Source organism: Trichogramma pretiosum, unplaced genomic scaffold (genome assembly GCF_000599845.2).
Source record: "Trichogramma pretiosum strain Unisexual culture from Peru unplaced genomic scaffold, Tpre_2.0 scaffold96, whole genome shotgun sequence".
In the NCBI taxonomy this organism is placed as follows: domain Eukaryota; kingdom Metazoa; phylum Arthropoda; class Insecta; order Hymenoptera; family Trichogrammatidae; genus Trichogramma; species Trichogramma pretiosum.
In genome coordinates this window covers 225,283-246,985 of record NW_019640792.1, presented here as the reverse complement: position 1 = coordinate 246,985, position 21,703 = coordinate 225,283, and the positions used below count along the sequence as shown (strand labels likewise).

Here is a 21,703-nt window from a genome sequence, read left to right as displayed (position 1 = left end):
ATTTTCGTAGCCTTTACTTAAGGTGTAAACGAAAAATTATGAATTTACCGCATAAATTTGAAACTTCAATCTCTGATTCACATTTTTAGCATAAAAATATGTAATAATTTTATTTTGTAGGCGATGATCTAATAGCCCTTTGATGCCTCTTTATTTTATTTTAAGTGTTAAAATTGTATAAAATAATAAAATGATTGAATCTTTAATTTTTTTTCTTGTGTCTGATGTAATTCTGCAAATTTTCAAAATCATTAAAATAAATAAATGAATACAGAACAAATTCGATCCTTACACTTTGAAACATTCCTCTGTTTACGACAATCTCTCAATTCAACGTTAATAGGAAGTCATAAACATGTATATCAGTGGTTTGACAGTTCTTTAATAGACATGTATGCCCGGAAAGGTCGAGGCGAACAGTAGAAGGATACGCAGAAAGTCAAAAAACGAAGGAAAGAAAAGCATAGACGACACCGGAAGTCAAGAATACCGCGACAACTATCCATATAACAAAAAGCTCTCATTGTCTCTCTCTCTCTAGCTCCGTCTCTCTACTCCATTTAATCATTGAATTCTAGCCTCTGCTTCGTTCTATGCTCGTCGTCGTCGCTAACGCCGCAGCCGCGACGTCGCGCACATTGTTCTCGATGTCTCGTCGTCGTCGACGTGGGGCGGGCTGGCGGCGGGAGAGCAAAGAGACAATCTTCCACGGACGACTGGGCAGACTCGCGGAGCGAGAGAAGATAAAAAAAAAAACAAGCCCTCGTCGCGAGTTCTTACATTATACGCGTGCAGTTCGCGCGATGCAGCCAACGCTGTTGCTGCCTATGTGTAGGAAGAAGTTGTGCAGCGGACGAGCTTGCACAATACTCGCGCACCTGTGCAAGCTCGCTGCGGGCACGTGTGTCGACGTCGAGGACAATAAAATTGAAAGGCGTTCACAATGAATCGCGCGGCTCGTGAGTAGCAGGCAAAATACGAGTGCTGTATACGAAAGGATAAATAATGCATTTTAATAATAATGACGAAAATAGGTAAGCAGATATTATAGCAGAAAAACGATAATAAACGCTTCGATGAAATTTTCAAGTGGTTTTGTAACAGTCAAATCGATGGCTAAAAACCAAACTCGTACGTGATTGTTACACATGTGCTAAATCACATAAGAAACAGCTCAGTAATTGTGGCCACGCTAGTTCAGTTACTCTGTTTTTTCCAGACGACTCTCGGATTTTATGCCGCTCCCGTCATCCGTATACCACGTGTACCCTACTGCATTGTCTCGATCTTCTTCGTGTATATGCTACACGCAGCACCGAAACTTGCACGAGGCGGCGGCGGTCGCCGAGTGAAATTGCCAAAATTACTCAAGCTCGTGCCGGCTCCACATTTCATTTTCTCGCGCGCTCGAAACCTCGTGAACGATCCTCCGGTATACATACGTGGATACTGCTATTTTCGCCTATTTTTATCACGGACTATCGGAATTTTGTATTCTTTCGGGCGGAGGACTTTGATCGTGACTTTTTTCAGAAACCGGTAACGTAATATTCGCTATTTTTTTCTTGCCGTTTTTGAAAAGTATTTTTCCTTTGAATAAAATCAAGCTTGTAAATTTAGTAATTACAACGTTGGCTGTGGGTCGTGTAGCTCGACACGAATCCTTTATGGACTTGCACGCTGCAGCGAAAAAATATCATACGATAAGATGATTGGCATACTTTAAGCAGTCTATTTCATCCGGTCGTCTTTCTTCTTTTTCAATCAAATTTTCTCCATATCCCATCAAAGTCTTTTTTATAATTGACCGTGTCTTTTGACCGATGCTTCGCGAGATCCATATACTCGTTCGTATTATTTCCCATCATCATCCCTCCACGCGGCCGAGATCCACAGATAAAAACGGATAAATTTTTAATTAAAATATTTATCAATCGGAAGCACGATGTACATACATTTTTTTCGTGTGTGTGTATGTGTGTACGATACGCGCCGCGCGCCATTGAAAAGTGAAAATAGTTCATGCGACGGTATTTTATATATCCGTTACGCGTGTATAGGCGCGCATGCACCCTACTACGTGTGTGCGCGCGCGATACGATCTGGCTGAACTTAGATTAATATAACTTTCTGTGGCATCGGTATACGTACGCGCGGTGCGCGGCGCGCATCTGGTTGGCCGCGCCGCGTTATACCCCCGCTGTGTAACTGCACTACTACTACCACTACCACTACTACTGGGCCGAGCCGGAGCTATCTCGTCAAAGGGAAAACCTCGAAAATAGTTTGCCTTATGAAAAGAACTCGCGCGCGGCACAGCTGCACACAAGCTCGTTTCTAAACAAGGGCAAAAAAAGAGAAAGGAGGAGAGAGAAAAAAAAGGGGGAGAAAACGTATCAAAAAATGCGGGAAGAGAGAGAGAGAGAGAAAATCAGTGTATCTGCATGCGAGCACGGAGAAACGAGGTTTTCTCTTGCAAAAAATAAAATAAAATAAATAAAGAAGAAAAATGAACGAGAGAAAGGAGAGAGAGAAAAAAAACTCACTCTGTGCAAGCTGAAAAGTAGTCTTCTGATGAAAAAGATCTTTTAATTACACGCTATACTAATATGCGAGAGTATAAGGTGAGAGAGAGAAAGCAGACGAGTTACGGATTTACACCTGATGCGCAAAATGCATCCCTCTCTCTCTCTTTCTCGTTTTCACAGCAGTGCGTCAGTAAAATTACATAATATTTTGACTGCAGTTGCTCCTACACACGATGCTTAAACACATTTATACCTCGTATAAGTCGCAATTCGTGCCCTCGTATACGTATCCGAGCTAAGGTTGAAGTTTATCCGCTCTACGAATCCTTCGATATATATGCAGTGCTATCGACTATCGGATCAGCTGCTGCTGCTGCGGCGTTGGCGATGGCATGGAGTCGTCGGCAGATGCTGCTGCCGTTGCGGCTGTTACTTACCCTATACCTGCCAGACACGATTTCGGTGTTTGTTCGCGACGTAACAAGTTTATATATCTTCGCCTCGTTCAGCGATTTTGTTTCTCGGGGATAAACGCGCGGGCTGCCGCTACTGCTGCTGATATAAGGAAACGCTCGTGAGCTGTGCAGAACTTTAGGCACTGCAGCTAGAATATAAGAACAAGTACGAAGAAGAAGTTGAAGAAAGAAGCTCTCGTTTCTGTATCTTTCTTTCTTTTTTTTTTCTTTAGGTTCTGTACCAGTGCAATGGTGTATCTGCAGTGCGCGTGGGCTGATATACATATAGCACAATATAGATATAGATATTGTATGGAGATTCGCGCGCTGCTATAGGGTAGAGGGAAACGTTTGCTTCTACTCGCTCGAACCTGTGGAATTCCTTTGGGACGAACTTTCCGATATTCATATCGCGTTGCTTGTTTGCTCGTTCACTCGTTCTCTTTCTCGCTCTTTCTCATCCTCTCTCCCTCCCTGGCTTTATACATTTCTTTTACTGTGTGTACTGCATCAAAAATTTCAAGCTTGTCATAACAAGGTATTCGTCGAGCCGTATTACATACGTGTATGTACCTTTTTTTTATATAACACACGCATACACAATGTGTATTACACATATGCTGGAGTACTTCGGACGATCTCGCGTTAGTAATATTTTGGAGCTCCTCTTTGTTTTTCGCGCCAGCTATTTTTCATTTTTAGTTTCTGTACCGATGCTCCCAATATGTAATATATTACATTATATTGTACGCAGTTATATATTGTGAAACGAAGCTCTGCATGCGATACGAGAGCATCGTTCGGCTAACTATACTTATGCAAGAAATGTGTGTGATTGGCGTATTCGTGCTAGCGATCGCGCGACAAGCGGCTGTTAATGAAAATTTTATATAAAATATACGTATCTGCCCCGAAAAGTTGGTATGCAGATGTAATATATTTGGTATCGCTTGCTTTGCTCGATGCATACGGAAAAAAGCTCGATGTTTCATCGAGTGCGCACGTTTGTAACGATGTATATGAAGATTTACGTACTCACTCGACAATATAATTTGCGCTAAGAAAGAGTATGAGTAAATTTTTTTTCTTCGGTTCAATTTTTTTCCGCCTGCGTCTGTATTCTCTTCTTCATTCACTCAACGACCTATACATTATCCCAAATTATTTGCCATTTTTTAATTGACTTGGTGTTACCAGCTTCCAATGAGACGATGGTCGACCTTGTCATTGCCGACATAAACACTAATTAGTGCATAAATTACTGCTAGATGTCGCAGGGCTGAATTATCAGAAATCGAAAATGAAAAAGTAAAGTGCTTGGAACATATAGGAGTGAATTATGTAATTTGGTAATCACTTTTTGTTCTTCTCTACACGATTTCTACTTTAAAAACAAAATGTCGTTCTCGTGCAAAAATTTGCTCTTTGAAAGTTCATTCAAGTACAATAAATTAATGTATCGAATCATAAGAAATGAACAAAAATGAAGAAATCCAATGTCGAAAATTGCAAATATTGCTCTCATTCTCTTGCTAGATCTAAATCAATTATTGTTTACGGAAATATTTATATTCCCATTCGATACGAGCAATTTACATTTGCGCGATCCTCATAATCAAAGTGGATGCGCACTCGAGTTTACTCGGCACACGCGTATACCCAGAGAGAGAGGGAGAGAAGGTCGTAATAATCGCAATATCAACAGGAACTACTTGAGATATTGGGAAACGAGGGGAAGAGAGAGAGCGTACAGAGTCGATATAAGCATGCCAAGATACCGACGTGCTCGCTTCAGCCAGAGGTGCAGTGTCACCTCTCTCGCTCCCTCTCTCTCTCTCTGGCAATATCTATACGTATATATAAATATGTATACGTATTTGAGCTTTGCTGCACGCGGAGCTACGTACATATATACACACCGAGAGAATCGTTGTTTGCGGTGCAAACGTCACGTTTCGAGCTCGTCGTCGTCGCCGCGCGACGTTGCACAGTCGCTGCCATAGACGCGGCGTCAACATGAGCATCGCAGTCAGCTCGACTGTTATATATCTATATACGACGATGAGACCTATGTAGATACGTTCGGCGCCGACAGCTCATTAATTTCAATGGTCATCGAAAGAGGGCTTATATTATTATTATATTATATATTCGATGCCCCCACGCAATCGTTACGCGTTAATGCGTTGGATTTTCCGACAAATCGCTCGGGTCGCGCGTCGAGTACTTCTCTATGTTCACACCCGTACGTACGATTCACGCGTGCAGAGGAGTTCAGATTCATCGTGCAGCATCGACCGAAGGGAGCTTTCAAGTTTTTGTCCATTACCTTCAATTATTCAGCCAATGTTGTATAATATTATTGCGCTCGTGGCACGCACGCACAGACGCGATACGATTACTTAATTGCACTGGTCTGTACATGGGTACGCATATGTTTGAGCGGGGACGAGAAAGGGGAGAAATAAAAACGAGACGCAAAGAACATTTTACATTAATGATATTTTATTCATGTTTATTGTTATATTTTCGTCCAAACAATATAGCAGGTTATCTCTTTCGGCGGCGGTGTCGGCGGCGGCGGCGCAATTGTGTATTATATAGTAGTAATAGTAATTGGGCTAAAAAAGGAATTTCGTCGATCGGTCGTTGTTTTCAATTGAATCAGTTCGATTAACTCTTTCTCGTTTCGACCCTCCCCTTACAGCGCGTATACAGTGGAATGTATATAGGCAATTCTATACTTAATGCACTGACCAATCCAATTGTATGCGCAGCATACAATACATCCTCGTGTGCGTCTCAATTTTGGAAATACATTTTATGCTTCGATCGCGATGTGCGTTTTTTATTCAAATCAAAATTTTTTCACAAATCCTTTCTGTTTTGTTTTTGTTGCATATCGTTACGCCTCTGTATTATACGGTATAGTTTACAATTTTTGTTTGCGCTATTTATAATTACGAATTAATCAAGATTACGGTATACATGATATTTTTTTTCTTGTTGTCCTGTGTATGCAGCACGTTGTATAGGGTTTACAACTTTTCGGGGATTTATTTTACATGCGATGCGACGCTATATCATTTCGATCGGCGCATGACAGTTCGAAGATAACCTACGTAAAAATCAATATAATATGCATGTAATATTTTTTTTTTAATTCAAAATAAAACCAAACGTCCATGATCGTCGTCGTATTTATAACTTACGTCGTTTAAATGCGTGAAGCGCTTTATTGTACAATGTGCGAGGCGCCAATTCTCAAGACTACTCGGTTTATATAATAATAATAATTTATTTATATATTATCGTGGTACTATTGTTACGATCTCGTGGCCGCGTTTACTCTCTCTTGCCAAAACCCTTACATATATTCAACAGTAAAAGAATTAATTATTGTTGCCTTTCTTTTTTTTTTTTGGTACAATGCTCATATATATTCACATTCTTGTTTTATGTACATTAAGATTTCTCTGTAAACACCTTATTAATTATATATACTTCTTTTTTTATTTTGCATTTATATTCAACACTCATCAGTCGCCAACGATTTTTCATAAACTAACTATAATTTTTTTATTCACAAGTACAATTAATTTTTCAAGCATTCCATTCGCGATGAGTTACGCTTCGAAAAAAGTTGTTCTCGATTATTATTATTATTTTTTTCATTTCAGAGCAAAAAATGGTCTTCAGCGATCGACAACTCATACAATGAAATTCATCTAGTCATTCATCTATTGATAATATACACCATTTATACTTAGATATAATTAATTAGCTTATTATGCTTTGTTCAAGTTCATTAAATAAATTTTTGCGAACGACATTTAATAATAACACTCGTACGTATTACGTCAACCTTATCAACTTTTTGATGCGGCTATCTGTGTATAACATATTTATATGTAATGGAGTTACATTTTTATAACTATCATCAGTATATTATAACACATTATTTTACAGCGTCTTTACAGAGATTTTCATTCAACGCGTCGATTCGTCGCAACTTCGTTCCTATAATGTACTTGAAAAATATAATTATGTTACGACGCACTGCTGAGTGATATTTTTAAATCTTTTTTCTTAAATTTTTCTTATAAATTTTATCGACTCCCGAAGTTGCGAAAAATCAACGATCGTTACCATTTTTTTCATTCGAAGGATATAATAATACAATAGTTTTAAATTTATTTACGAGTTGTGCGAGCGAAACAAAAATTGTTTTGCCATTATACTTTAAAATCGTAATGTAAACGGTGTTGGGACAGAGGAAAAAAAATTACCTCTGAGAGTAATTTCCGCATTTTACTGCTTTTACTTAAAATGAGTTTTACACGAAACGAAATGAAAACGAGAGAGAGAAGATTTGCGTTGTTTCTGGTTGGCTTGTGCAGTTGGCGAGTTAGAGAGAGAGAGAGAGAGAGCTTGGAGGAGGAAGGGAAAAAGCACGGGGGTGCCGGCGCGGCGAAAAAAAAAGTAAAAACAAGTAAGCTTACGTTGAAACAATCTTTTAAGAAATCTCGAGCCATTTAATGCAATGCACTTAGCTCCGCTGAAGTGTACCCGTTGGGTGAAATTTTCCTTCCTTCTTCTTCCCTCTTCGTCTTTTTATTTTACGCTTACCTGCCAATATAATAACTCGAAGAAAGAAAGACGACGAGAAAGGAAGAGAGAACGAGAGAGAGAGAAAGATAGAGTGGGAGACTTGCTTGGGATGTTCGCGTGCCGAGGAAGCAATTAGATTTCCAGGAAAGCTCCATGGCTCGTCGGTGTATAGCCGTGGCAGCAGTAGCAGCAGCAGCAACAGGTGCTCGCTAATCCGCGATATGAAGTGCGAGGGAGAGAAACCGAGCGCAGCAGTGTATACCTCTGCTACTGCCGCTGCTGCACTGTGGCAATGCGGAGCGCTGTGTTCACAGCCTGCAGAAGAAGAAAGGCACAGCTCCCGCGCGCGCACACACATAAGCCCGGAGAGAAATAGAGAAAAGTGAAAAAGAGAGGTAGATAGAAAGTTTCACCCCTGAGAGGCCTCGACATCAGCAGCAGCACTGCACACGCCGGAGAGAAAATCGCTCTTTTCTCTCTGCCTCTGGCTTCTGTGTCTCCGCCTCTCTCTCTTCTGCCTCTGTCTTTATATTCACGACGAGCATAATGAGCTGAAACGCGTCGTCATGTTGCTTGTATGCAATGAGCAGCTTCCGACGATTGATATTAATTGCGCTCCCTTCCCCGGGGGAGAGAGAGAGATTACAACGCGAAATGAGAATGCCTCGAATGCTTGTAAAATCTCGTGAACATTATGACAGTGCGACGTATAGAGTAAGACGAGACGGCGTGTACTTTGAAGGTAAAAGCTTATGGAGTAAAAAAACGTGCATCAAAGTTATTGCCGCGGCGTTTCCTAAATGCACTACATTGATCGCGATTCGCGTGGAAAATAACTTCTATGTAGTGATATTAATGGTCGAAATAAAATAATTGAAGAAAATTTGAATACTAATGAGTGAATTTAGTAAGTTTACTTTGTTTCAGCATGATTTACTGGAAATGTATGTAGATCAACGGAAAAAAAGTTTTCGTACTTCTAAATTCTCCTCAACTTTATTGAGAAAACTGTTGACTCTTTTTCTTTAGAATAAAAATAATTTTTGGCACGGTTTAATTACAGGATAGTTCATGAGATCTGGAATTTGAGCCGCAAACGTAAGCTTCGGAAGTGATAATTTATAAAACTTTTACAATGAAATCTCCGAATTAGTCGCTGAGGGCTTACGTATACCTAGGAATCTTGTTTTTTTTTTTATTTCATTGTTTAATGGGATATTTCCTACCCTTTTTATTGAATTATTCAAAATTCCAACATTTTTATCTCTCATTGAGTTACAGCAGTTCCTTTATTTACTTTTGAATTTTTTTTTATTTCTTTTGCCCTTACCGGCATTTCATGTTTTTTAAAAATGCCTCTTACCAGTCGTAACATTCAGTGGAAACCATTTGAGCTACAGTGCCCAGGTGGTGCACACTTCATCGGAATATGAAATGGTTACGGCCGCAACTCGGGGCGAGGTGATCGAACGCGCATAGGTTGCTCTTTACGAACACTCGAGCATAATTTCTTTTACATTTTTTGTTGTTATTGCCATCCTAATGCGACCAAAGAATGCAACGAAAAAAAGTTTTACGCTTAAAGTTTACGAAAAATAGAAACAGCTTATCTGGGGGAGAAATTACAAATTTTGAAATTTTAAAAAATGCAATGAAACAGGGAAGAAAAATCCCATAAAAAAATTAAAAAGCCAAGTTTAAGCTATAAGCCCATAATAAATAATTTTTGTTTTGTAGACGCGTTCGATTTTTCATTTGGCTTGAGCTTGAAAAAGTGTAAATATGTACATTAGGTATTATATACTTGTACGCACAGACTTAGGCATCATAATACAATATATTCTATATATATATGATCTCATTGTAGTGTACAAAATTTGTGCTCAACTCAATAACAGAACATTCATAACATTTCAACGATTTTCTCATTTTCGATAAAGAAAAACTTTTTTCGTCTCGTGCCAATCGTATCTTATATAATTCACATTTATAAAATATACTTTCAACGCACACTTTCGATTAACCATTGTATTATATATAATATTTATATAAATATGCGAGTGGCTGCGCCGAAAAAAAGAAGATAATTACACACTACGGAAAGACTTTGATATGTGTGCGGTAATGTCACTCAAAGCATTTATCGAAATTATACGCGCTCGGCGCAGCCAAACAGCTGCCGATATCGTTATATCGTCCTAAATTCGTCCTCGATCAACGCTGCACCATAATAGTATATTCATGTAACGACACAAAGTTCGAAATCAAAAGCCCGCCCCTTATAAGTACACGATTCTTTTTTTCTTACGATTAAAAAATTGTTCTGTACAGTTTTATGTGTCTCCCACCTCTGACGTCGTCTGCGTTCGTCTTTTTCTACGCACTGCAGTCGATTCTCGTCGTCGCCAAGAAGAATACCAGCAGCAGCGTCGTCATCAGCAGCGACGTCCGGGCAGTAGCAACGGCGGCATCGGCTCCATTGGCCTTGGGCTGGGCCGTGGCACCGCCGCCCTCGCGCAGACCCTGATACACGTGATTGAGACGATTGCCGAGTTCTCGCTCGTCCTCGTTGTTGCCGCCGTACTCGTTGTCGCCGCCGCCGTTGTCGTACTCCTTTTTGTGCTCCTGCAGCGCTATCTCTGCGAAAAGGGAGAAACAAAAAAAAAGGTGAGCGCAGCTTTAGACATCGTCGGAGCAGAAATTATCGCGGTCGTAATCGAAGCGAGAAATTGACACAGTTATTATTTCGTGCGCCGGTTATCTATTCTTTCCGTTAGGCTGAATTCTTTCCTCTCCCAGCTCGTGCCGCTCGAGTGGCTGTAGCTGAAGCGCGCGGTGATTTGCCGCAGCTATATGTACACAGGGTTCGAATTACCGGAGGCAGAGAGAGAGATCGCGAAGAGGGCGGCGGTAGCAAAAGACCGATACACACGCATACTGCGCCCGAGAGAGAGTGTATACAATACCGCGCGCGTACCAACAACGAAAAAAAAGAAGAAGAAGGTAAGAGAAAAAGAGGATCGAGAGTATAAGCGAAGATACAAAAAAAAAAAAACGAGGAAGAGGGTAAGAAGCTCGAGAACAAAGTTATCGGCGCGCATAGTGCGGCGAGGAAGAAGAAGAAGAAGCAGCTAACGCGCGAGCGTCAAGTGCACACGCCGAGTATAAGAGCGCAAGGGGGGAAAAAGTATAAGGAAAACCACCCAAGCCTTTTCCTCTCATCCTCCTATACCTATCCCCGCGCGCGCGCGCGTCGAGTGTTTGGTATGATAAACCGCTCATGCACGATCGCTGCTGCTGCACTGCTACGAGGGAAGAAAGAAGACGGCAAGAAGTGCTGCTGCTGCTACCGTTGTCCGCGCGTCTGTGTGCGAGTATGCTGCGGCAAAACTGCAAAGAGGAAGCAGCCAGCCAGCCAAGCCAACCCTCCCCAAAGTCGCTAAAACAATATCTTGGCTCTCTGCGGCGCGCGTATTAGTTATCGTTTATCAGCTACTACTTCACTATAGATATATAAGGGCCGCCGCGTATATATCCACCGCAGCGCGCGTGTTATAGTTATGTAGCTGCTGTATGTGTGTTGCTGCGAGCAAACGAGCAGCCGTAGGAGAGTTTAGGTACAGCAGCAGCAGCAGCAGCGCAAGGGCGAAAATTGGGTGAGCCATCTGTTGCCAGTGCGCGCGCGACACGATCGATAAAAGTCTTGGCCAAGTGTTATCAGACGAGAGAGAGAGCTAAACTGCTACTTTCGACGGCATGTTGCAAGCTCGTACTATAGCCACTCGCGCGCGTTTGTATAGATATTTCAACCCTTCTTGCTTTGACCACTGACAAGGCCTTCATATAAGCTATCTTATTCCTTTAGCTTCTTCTTCGCTTTTTTTTTCACGTCGCTTTCTCTATACCCTTTTACCGAGAGGGAGAAAAATTCGCTTTTATTTGTTCTCTTACGCGAGAAAAGAGTAGCGCGCTGATAATACGTTATAGCTTCTTCTTGCAACGAGCGTTTCCACGATCCATATTGTTGTTTCGAGATGGCTCAGCTTAATTTTGGATAATGTATAACGTTATAATTGAAGTGAACAATTTTAAAAATAAATTTTTCAACGTTTTACCGAGAAATCCCCGGGATATATCAGAGACATCCGAGCTGTGCACAGCTCGACCCGGTCTCTTCTAGCCCGCAATTATAATCTACTCGTGACCAAACAGTATATAAATTAGCCCAACAAGGCCAGGCAATTAGTCAAGCTCGGACAGCCGTCTCCGTTTTCTCCGTGCGAAGAGAGGCGCCGACACGTAAACCCTCCGCGCACGTCCCTTCCTCGTCCCTTCTTGACCTTATATTGAGCTGCGCGAGCTCCGACTTCAAGAATATTATATATTCGCACCGTAGAAATAAACTTGAAATTATTTTGATGATTAAATTTAATTAAAGATCTGAGCTAATTTCGAAAGTACTCTCTACGTAAATGGTCGACCAAAATATTTACAAAGTTTCGCTTCCAAATTCCTTGGCACACCCCCCGAGTAAATCCAATTTAACAATCGCAGTCAAAAGGAAAAAACTTCTTTTTTTCTCAGATCCAAAGAGCATGAAAAGTAAAGAAGCTCAAAAGCCAAATAAAAGGGACTAACGTCGCGCGAAAAGTCATTGAAAATGCAGAGCGTTATTAAGGGTACATATAACCCAGCTGAGTGTGTATAGAGCTCTCTCTCTCGCTCACCCTCAAGACAGGATATATTTTCCACAATGTAAACGCGGACTTGCAAGCTCACTTGCTCGTCTCGCATCTCTCTTGGCGCGAGCGCGAACACTCGAGACTTTCTTCTATCTCGTCGGCGGCGCTGTGGCGCTAAAAAGGCAGATAATATACATAAGTCCTCTCTCCTCCTTTTGCGGCCTCTACAGCACCAGTAGAGAACTCGACGTGCCGCTGATCGCAGATAAGCCGTTTGTGCACGGTCACGACTCTCGACGCGGGGGGGAGAAGGGTGAAAAATATTTTAAGCGTTTCGGAAATGATGGCAATGAGCAGCAGCAGCGGCGGCTTTAAGAGAGGCAGAGAGAACAGAAAAAAAATTAAACAGAAAATGAACTTACCGCTAATATATTTAATAAAGCTCAAGAGAGAGAGAGAGAGATACATTATACTCCTAGCTCGCCTTATTTCTCTTTGTGTTTGCAGATAAGTATTTCATTATAATGTAAACAAATTATTTTATAAACGACGCGCGCCACCGGAGTTGATTCGCGATATTCTGCTGCTGCTGCTCTCTTCGCGCAACTCGATTTTCGAATTTAATATTCTTTCCGTCGCTCGGCTCGACTCTTGTGGCCCTCTGGCTCTCGCTCTCTCGGCAGCCTTATAGCCCGAGTTAACCGGAGATTTCATAAAGCTCTTTATCGGATATCAGACATCACCGCTCCGGTGGTAATATACAGATATATACACTACGCCGCGCGGCCAGCTACTCCGTGGTGCTCTTCGCTCCGTGCGCAGTCCTGATCCTGTTATTAATAAACTGCTCGCGGGCTTCGCTTCGATATATCCTTATATACCTGCCGTCTATTTGTGCATGTTTCAGTAGGAGGAGGAGGAGGCTTGGTCAGCTTTAGCCTTCGTTCGAATAGTTTCGTTATTGTGTAACTTTTCTTATTATTTAGAATGGGGCAGGGGGGGTCCTCCTCACCCGGACCAAGTGCAGTAGTTTATATACTCGACGCGATAATGCTATATTATAATGGACGCAGTTGCGGTAAATAGATCTGCGCGCTTGCCGATTCCTTTAAAATTCATTTTAATCTTCTCGCGCGCGCGCGAATCTGATAATTTAATATTTGACGAAACTTCTCTGCTTCTGCTGCTGCTGCTTATCGCAGTGGCAGTTGATGGACTTTTGTATAACGAGACCGAGTATAATAATACAAGATGACATTTGCCTTACCGTACAATCTAATTCCGCTCTCGGCGTCTCCCAGCGAATTTTTCGATATGCACTTGTAGCCGCCGAAATCCCTCGGCTGGAGATTCATTATGACCAGCTGCATCCGGGCGCTATAGGTATTGGCGACTTCTTCCGACATCGAGTACTTGTCGTTCGTGACGATCATGTCTCCTGCGGGAAAGAGAAAAGAAGATTCGAGGGCGTTGAATCATAACCTCGTGTAATGAGAATAGTTGAAAGTTTTGTCGAAAAGAGTAAAGTAAAAAAATATCGAAACAATGTATAGATCTCGTTAATTCGCCGGGTTTGAAAATCAGAAAAGACTGGAATTGTGAGGAGGAGAGGGCGGGGGGATCTCTTTAATCCATATAATATCAACTATGTGTGCCACGAGTTATACGAACTTTGTAAACTCACCGTTTTCACGGGTCCAATAATTAATAGGTTTCGGCGAAGCCTCAACTTTGCAGGATAGCGTCACGTCGGTTCTCATCGGCGCCCCAACTAGCTGGTTCGGCACTTCAATCAACGGACGAACTAAAAGTAGACAATTTTCCTTTCAAAGTCCTTGTCACGCTGGATTCTCATACGTGTATTTATTTTGGATAGAAATTAATTTTGAATTACGTGTTCAACGTGGAGATTCTTTTTATTCAATTTGTTAAAAGCATAATAACTTTTAAACGCATTTTATAATTTTATATTTCATTATGGTGAATAATTTTAAAAACCATAAATGCAATTGAATTTGTATAGAAAGTAGGACTTTTGTTCAAAATTAGATTTGATTGGATAAAAAACAATTAAAAACACATAAAAAAAATCTTGGAAGTCAATAAAAAAACTCGTTTAGTTGGAACTACAAAAAGCCATTTTGTTACGTCAACTAAGAATATTGTTGGGGTTACAAAAATGTGTGATAGCCGTAACAAAAAATATAATTTTGTTACTTATATCAAATATATTAGTTGGCGTAACAAAATGTACTTTGTAAAGCTTTCACTGAAAATTTTTTTATTGCTCTCCACGATATTTTTCTCAGTTCCGCATTGAAACAATGCATCGGATTTAAATTATTATTTTGAAAATTCAACGGTAGTATACTTTAAAAGAAGCCAACAAATGTTCTAAATATCTGTTAAGCTTAATTGATTGACAATGTCCAATTGTTCGTGAATCTTAATAAATTTTTATATTTTTACATCTCAATTAAAGATGGACGTTGCATATTTTTTCAAATCAACCCATCTTAGGTCATCATAGTTATAATATGTTATATACTATAACTATGATAACTATGGTTTTTGGTTCTATGGTTATGAGTAAACAATTTAAGTTAATGTTCGTATGATTATGAAAAGAGAAATCGAAATTCATTTTTAAAATTAATTTATTTATTTATTTGAATGGTATGAAAATATTATACATTAAACTCTGGACTTAAAAAAACAGTTAATTTTTTAAGTTAATCTTCTTCGCTTATTACTTATTACTATGTTATTACTTCTTACTCTCTTATCACTATTAGCAACGATAGCAAACTCGTCGTGATCAATCGTTTCGTCTCTAGCTGCCAAACAAACATTCCACAAATGTTTGTTCGTGAGTGATTCATCGATGATGATTATACTCGGTTCAATTGGCAAGCCTGTCCTCCTCATGAAAGAATCCAATGCCCAGCACCGGAAATATACCCTCGACATTGTCTCGCACAAATGCCTGACACAAGTTTCCTTGAAACTGTTGGGTACGCCTTCGAATTCTCTGGAGAGCGCTAACTCGTAGAAGTCCGAACACGTGAGTGTTTTCGCCGCCTCTTCGGGTCGCAAACGGACAAGATCGTAGAGCGAAAAGTCTCGATTTTTCAAGTAATTTATTATTATTTTTTTCGCTTCTCTTTTGAACTCATCGTCATCATACCACGATTTGTCAACATTGGCCGACGAATTTTGAAACAATCCAAGTTTGATGAACAATTTCAGGATCATTAGAGCATCTTTTCGGTCCAGCTCGTATTCTCTATTCCCAAGGAATTCGACGACGGCCAGAGCATGAGACACTTGTCTCAATTGTAGGATAATCCGATCAGACGGTGAGTACAAAAATTCCGTCGTCATTCGTTCTTCGTCGAATTTACTCTCCGAGGGAAAAACGAAGCTCGTAAAATCAGCGCCATACTTCAAGAGCAAATCGACCACAGGTGCCTTGATATTCCACACAGCCCGCTCCAGCGGTGTACGAAGGTCCAAGCAATCACCGGCTAAATTTGCATCGGCCCCATTTTTCAGCAGGACCTCGACCATCTTCTCGGAGTTTTTTTTCACAGCCAGGTACAACGGTGTGTTGCCCTCCTTGTCCCGGGCGTCGACCAGTACCGACGCGTTTAGCTTGTGGCAGATCTCGAATAACATCTTTGCAAGTTCATCCTCGCAGCTATTCGCACAAATGTGCAAAGCCGTCAATCCTTCCGCATTGGCTGAATTCGGATCGACGCCTCTTTCCAACAATAATTGGACCATATTCTTGTTTTTACGTTGCGTAGCGATGTGTATCGGCGCGTCGCCCCGTTTGTCGCGAGCGTCGAGCTGCACCGTTCGCTGGACGTCGTCGCAGACTCTGAATAACGTCCTCGCCCAGAATGCGGCAACGTAGTTTTGAGAAGTAACGTGCAGAGGAGTCAATCCGAGCTCGTTGGTCGCGTTCGGATCGGCGCCCCTTCGCACCAGCCCTTCGATCATCTTTATTTTCGTTTGCTTTGGAAGGTGCCTTGGTTCGAGTAGCAAATGCAACGGTGTGTTGCCCTGCTTGTCCCGGGCGTCGACCTGCAAAATTTGACGCTTCGCTTCCATGATCTTGAAAAACATCTGCTCGGCGTTGTTATCGTTGCCCCTCCCGCAAACGACGTGCAGCGGAGTCTGTCCATAGCGGTTGACCACATTCGGATCGGCGTCTCTGTTCAGCAGCATCTCGGTCAAGACGACAGGCCCGTCCTGCACTGCCAAATGCAACGGTGTATCACCGGACACGTCCTGGACATCGATCATCAACGTCTGCTTTTGTTCATCGGTGATCTCGAAGAACACCTCCGCTAATCCGTCGTGTCTGCGTTGTGCAAGAACGTGCAGAGCCGTACGTCCGTCCTTATTGCCCAGATTCGGATCGGCGCCGTTTCTCAGCAGCAATCGGGCAAAGTTTTTGCGGCCATTGTACAGAGCCGTGTGCAGCGGTGTATTTCCCAAATTATCCCGAAGATCGACTCGCAACGGCTTGTATTCGTCGTTGCTGTGCTCGAACAACATCCGCATCAAGTCGTAGTCGTCCTCGGAATACTGGCAAGCAACGTGCAGAGGGGTCGATCCGTTCTCGTCGGTCGCATCGGGATCGGCGCCTCTCGTCAGCAGCGATTCGACCGCCTGCTTATTGCCGCGCTGCAAAGCCAGGTGTAGCGCGGTCTGGCCTTTCTCGTTCCGCGAGTTGACGACCTGCAGCAGCAGCTGCTCGCCACAGATCTCAAAGAACGTCGCGGCCAATTCGGCGTCGCCGCTTTTTTCCCCGCAAACGACGTGCAAAAGACTCGATGCCGTTGCATTGGCCAAATTCGGCATGCTTCCGTATCTCAGCAGCATCGCGGCTACCCGCGTGTGGCCACGAGACAGAGCATAACGCAGCGGGCACTCACCGGATTCGTCGAGGATATCGATGTTCACCGGCCGATATTCGGCGTGGCTGAGCTCCAATACCATCTGCACCAAATCCCGGTTATCGATGGCGCGTTCGTTGCAAAGCCAGTGCAGAGCTGTCGATCCAGTCTCGTCGGTCAAATTGGGATTGCCGCCTCTTCTCAGCAGCGATTCGACCAACTGCTTGTTTTTGCATAGCAAAGCCTTGTACAGCGCTGTTCTGCCCTTATTGTTTCGAGCATTGACCTGCAACTTTAGCTGACGTTCGTCGCAGATGTCGAAAAACATCCTCGCCAATTCGTCATAGCCACTTCCTCTCGAGCAAATATAGTGCAGAGGAGTGTCTCCGTCTACGTTGGCGATATTGGGATCGGCGCCATTTTTCAGCAAGAATTCGATCATTTGCTTGCTGCCCCTAAGCAAGGCATAGTGTAGCGATGTATAACCTGACTGGTCCTGAGCATTGATTAGCAAGGATCCATGATTTTTGCTGCAAATCTCGATAAATGTCTCAAACAAGTCGGTGTGATTTCTCTTACAAGCGAGGAGCAAAGGAGTCTCTCCTCTATCGTCGGCTAAATTCAGATCCGGGTCGTTTTGTAGCAGTAATTGGACATTGACAGTGTTCTCCTGGCGCTCTAGAGCCAAATGTAGCGGCGTCCGGCCAAACTTGTCTACGGCATTTATCTCGAGCGGTTGATTCAGTTCCTTACATATCGCGAAAAACAACTCCGCCAAGTCATTATTATCTTCGCGTTGGCCGTAAATTAAGTGCAATGGCGTCACACCACAACTGTTGGCCATATTCGGATTGGCTCCTCTTCTCAGCAGTGCTTCAACTGCGTTATTAATTTTTATTCGGTGCCTCGAGAGTATTACCGAATGCAGTGCTGTGTTACCCGACTTGTCACGGGCATCGACTTGTATAGGCTGCTGGTAAAAGTCCCACATTCCGAAGAAGCAAGTCAGGATAGTTTTTGCGCTCCATCGCTCGGATATTATGTGCAGAGGAGTCTTTCCGTCTTCGACTCTGGCTGCGCTTGGATCAGCGCCGTATCTGAGCAGCAAATCGACCACCCTCGCCCTTTTGTGCTCCAGAGCCAAATGTAGCGGTGTACTGCCCGACTCGTCCAGGATCTCCAAATTCATCGGTACCTCCAATAATTTTTCCAAGAATTTGGCCGATTCACTGTCGTTGTCGTGTCTGCAAATCGTGTGCAGAACACACTCTTTCGGTTCGGCTGAATTACAATCGGCTCCCTTTCTCAGCAAGTTCATAATCATCAATTTTCCGTCATAGCGTGTAATTAAATGGAATTTGTAATTCGTTTCGCGACGAAGATCGTTAAGTTTATTTAAATATCTGATATATCTGTTGTTTATTTCGTTGCCTTTACTTCCATCACGCAAACTTTCACCAGAGTCACCATTGTCGGACACTGACATTGTTTTGCAGCACTCACATACAAACATAATTGTTTATTATTTATAAAATTCTTTATTATTTTCACGAAAATCACTCTATCGTTTTTCAGCGTAGCAACGTGTACTAACTGTTAAACCGCACTTCACAAAGATGTATGCTGAGTCTAATCAAACACGTGGCGATGTGTGAATAATTTTTTTATCCAGTTGGCTCTATATATTCCTTTGCTACTTACAGTTTGGCTTCTCGAATGATACTGAATATTTAAAAGCACTGCACAAAGATGTATGTCGAGTCTAATCAAACACGTGGCGATGTGTGAATAATTTTTTTATCCAGTTGGCTCTATATATTCCTTTGCTACTTATAGTTCGGCTTCTCGAATGATACTGAATATTTAAAAGCACTGCACAAAGATGTATGTTGAGTCTAATCGAACAAGTGGTGATGTGTGAATAATTTTTTTATCCAGTTGACTCTATATATTCCTTTGCTATAATTACAGTTGGGCTTCTTGAATGATACTTAATATTTAAAAGCACTGCACAAAGATGTATGTCTAGTCTAATCGAACACGTGGTCGAATTAGAAGTGACTTGAAAAACTAACCTTTTTTTAAACACTTCAACAGAGCTTATGTTTCGTTGATGCTTATAGCTCGGTGTCGTAACGTGTACTGACTAATGCTATGCATCGACTTTCTATTTAGAACATTGGTATAATGATAAAATTAAGCGTCAGTCACGGCGAGTTTATATGTGCTATAAGACGGGGAATAGTAAACGTAGCATTGCAGTCCCTTTCACTTTTCAAGCGACGCAACTGGTATGAACATGCTTGGCGAGAGAAAGTTAGAAAAAGGCGATGGTAAAAAGACCATGTGGTGGATAGCTCATACGTACACGGAAAAGGTGGCGCCAAGCTGTGAGCCGTGCTCGCTGAGAGCATGAGTTTTAGGTTCATGTTCAAGAAAAAGCCGTGCATGAGCAGCAGCGTCTGAAGTCTCAACGCGGTGGTCGCACGGCACTTTTCGACAAAATTGCTTAATTTCTAACTCGCTTGAAAACTTCCTTAACCTACTTTAAAAAAATATGTGACCCATGATTTCGATTGGAAATTTCCTCAGCTTTCTGATGGTGTGCTCAGATTTTCAAAAAAATCTGTTTTTCTCCGGAAAATCAAAAAAATTAACTTTTAACATTAAATATATTAAAAAGCGTAATTTTAAGATTTTTTCTAATGGTCTAGATCGAAAGCTGAGAAAATTTCCGTTGGAACACACATTTTCCAGATGGTTCATTTTATTTTTACTTGCTGAACTACATCGATAAATGTATAAAAACGCGTTTTTACACGTTTATCGCTGTGGTTTAATAAATAATAATTATTTTCACACTATGAAAACTTGCATATCAATGGTAAATTTCTTCAGCTTTCGATCTAGACTATTTTAAAAAATCTTAAAATTACGCTTTTTAATACATTTAATGTTAAAAGTTTATTTTTTTAATTTTCTGGAGAAAAACAGTCTTTTCGGAAAATTTGAGCACACCATCAAAAAGCTGAGAAAAATTTCCATCGATATGGCATATCACATTTTTTTTGTAAGTACGTTTAGGAGGTTTTCCAGCGAGTTAGAAAATAAGTAATTTCGACAATAAGTGCCGTGCTACGCGACCGACGCGCGATGAGCGCTGCGCTGCTCATGCCCGGCTTTTTCCTGTGCATGCACGGCTATTTCATGAGCACGCACGGCTACACGAGGTGCGTGAATATTTTGTACGGCTCACAGCCACGCGCCAGTTTTTCCGTGTAATACAGAAAAAATACATCAAAGGAAAAACGTCAGTTGAACCTCGGCGCGTCCAAATTGACTCATCTTTAACACCAGAAACTCGACTTAAAATATGTCTACAAATAATCCGGCGAGGAAAGTTCAATTGTGCGCACGCTGCATCACATAATTTTATGCGCGTTCATTCCGTTTATCATAACGGGATGTTTAACGGTAAAAAGCTGAAAAAACAGGGCCTCCGAAACGAAAAGCACACGGGATTAATTCAGCTCGGCGGCTTAGTTAACTATACGGTAAGGTGTGGAAGAAATCTCTTGTACCACGCACGTGACCCAATTTCCGGCGCTACCCAACGTGTCGCTCTTCGCGTCGTCTCGCTTTCAAAGGGCCGCAGACGATGAATATTTGTATATACCGTTACAATTGTTTGTGTCGGTGATTTCTCGCGCGAGCTAACGTACGCAGTCTCTCTGCTCGTTTGGCGTCGAGTAAAGTCTTTCATCTCGCTCGTTCCGTCAATCGTCATTGCCTGACGCACGAAGGACCTCCGTGCATCATTGAGACTTGCCGAAAAATATTTAAAGTGACTATCGTGCGTCAAAATCAAAAAATTTGAAGATAATTACGAGTCGATAAAATAATATAATAAGTATATTACACGAGTCGGTTCGTTCGAAATGGCGCAGAACGCAGAGATCAACGCTTCTAATCCAGCAAACGCATCGAAGAGCGAATTCACGTGGACAATAATTCATAATAGACTGATTAGAAAGCCAAGAGAGTTTGTAAGATCACCGCTTTTTAAAGTAGACGAAACTGAACGATTGTTTTATCTTGAATTTTACCCATCGGGCTACCAAAAGGACCCAGTCACGGGAGAAATCACGCATCCCGATCTGTGGCTGTGCGGTACTCACGATGAGCCACTCGTGTGTTGTTGCACAGTTACCATTAAGGTTCAAGACTTTGTAGTCAAATGCAGCGAACCGAAAAATTGTTCGGTAAAATTTGGCGAGTGCGCTTCGTTACCTGATCCTCTCACATTAGAAGACTGGATTGATGTAGCAGACACAGATGAAATTAATGAATTCACTATCCATTGCGAATTCACACTAGAATCAAGTCTAGTGCCGAATCCACCTAGACTGAAATTCGACGAGTTATGTGAGAACGAACATTTGAGCGACGTGAGTCTGTTGACGGATGTTCCCGTCGAAGCCCCCGTTCCGGCTCACAAAACCATTCTGATTGCGGCCAGT

At 41.9% G+C, this 21,703-nt stretch overlaps 1 protein-coding gene across 4 annotated transcripts in view; it reads right to left on the bottom strand.

Annotated features, from left to right (window-relative positions):
• Positions 1-6,388: 6,388 nt before the first annotated feature.
• The window catches only part of LOC106655644 (lachesin), a 165,173-nt gene continuing 149,858 nt past the window's right edge, over positions 6,389-21,703 (bottom strand). For all 4 annotated transcript variants that reach the window (XM_014376140.2, XM_023463519.1, XM_023463524.1 and 1 more), the window contains 3 exons: positions 13,961-14,080; positions 13,544-13,714; positions 6,389-10,233 (listed from right to left, as the gene is read on the bottom strand). In XM_014376140.2, the coding sequence (XP_014231626.2) occupies positions 9,971-10,233; positions 13,544-13,714; positions 13,961-14,080 (554 nt within the window). In that variant the 3' untranslated portion in view covers positions 6,389-9,970. The remainder of the gene's footprint in view (positions 10,234-13,543; positions 13,715-13,960; positions 14,081-21,703) is intronic.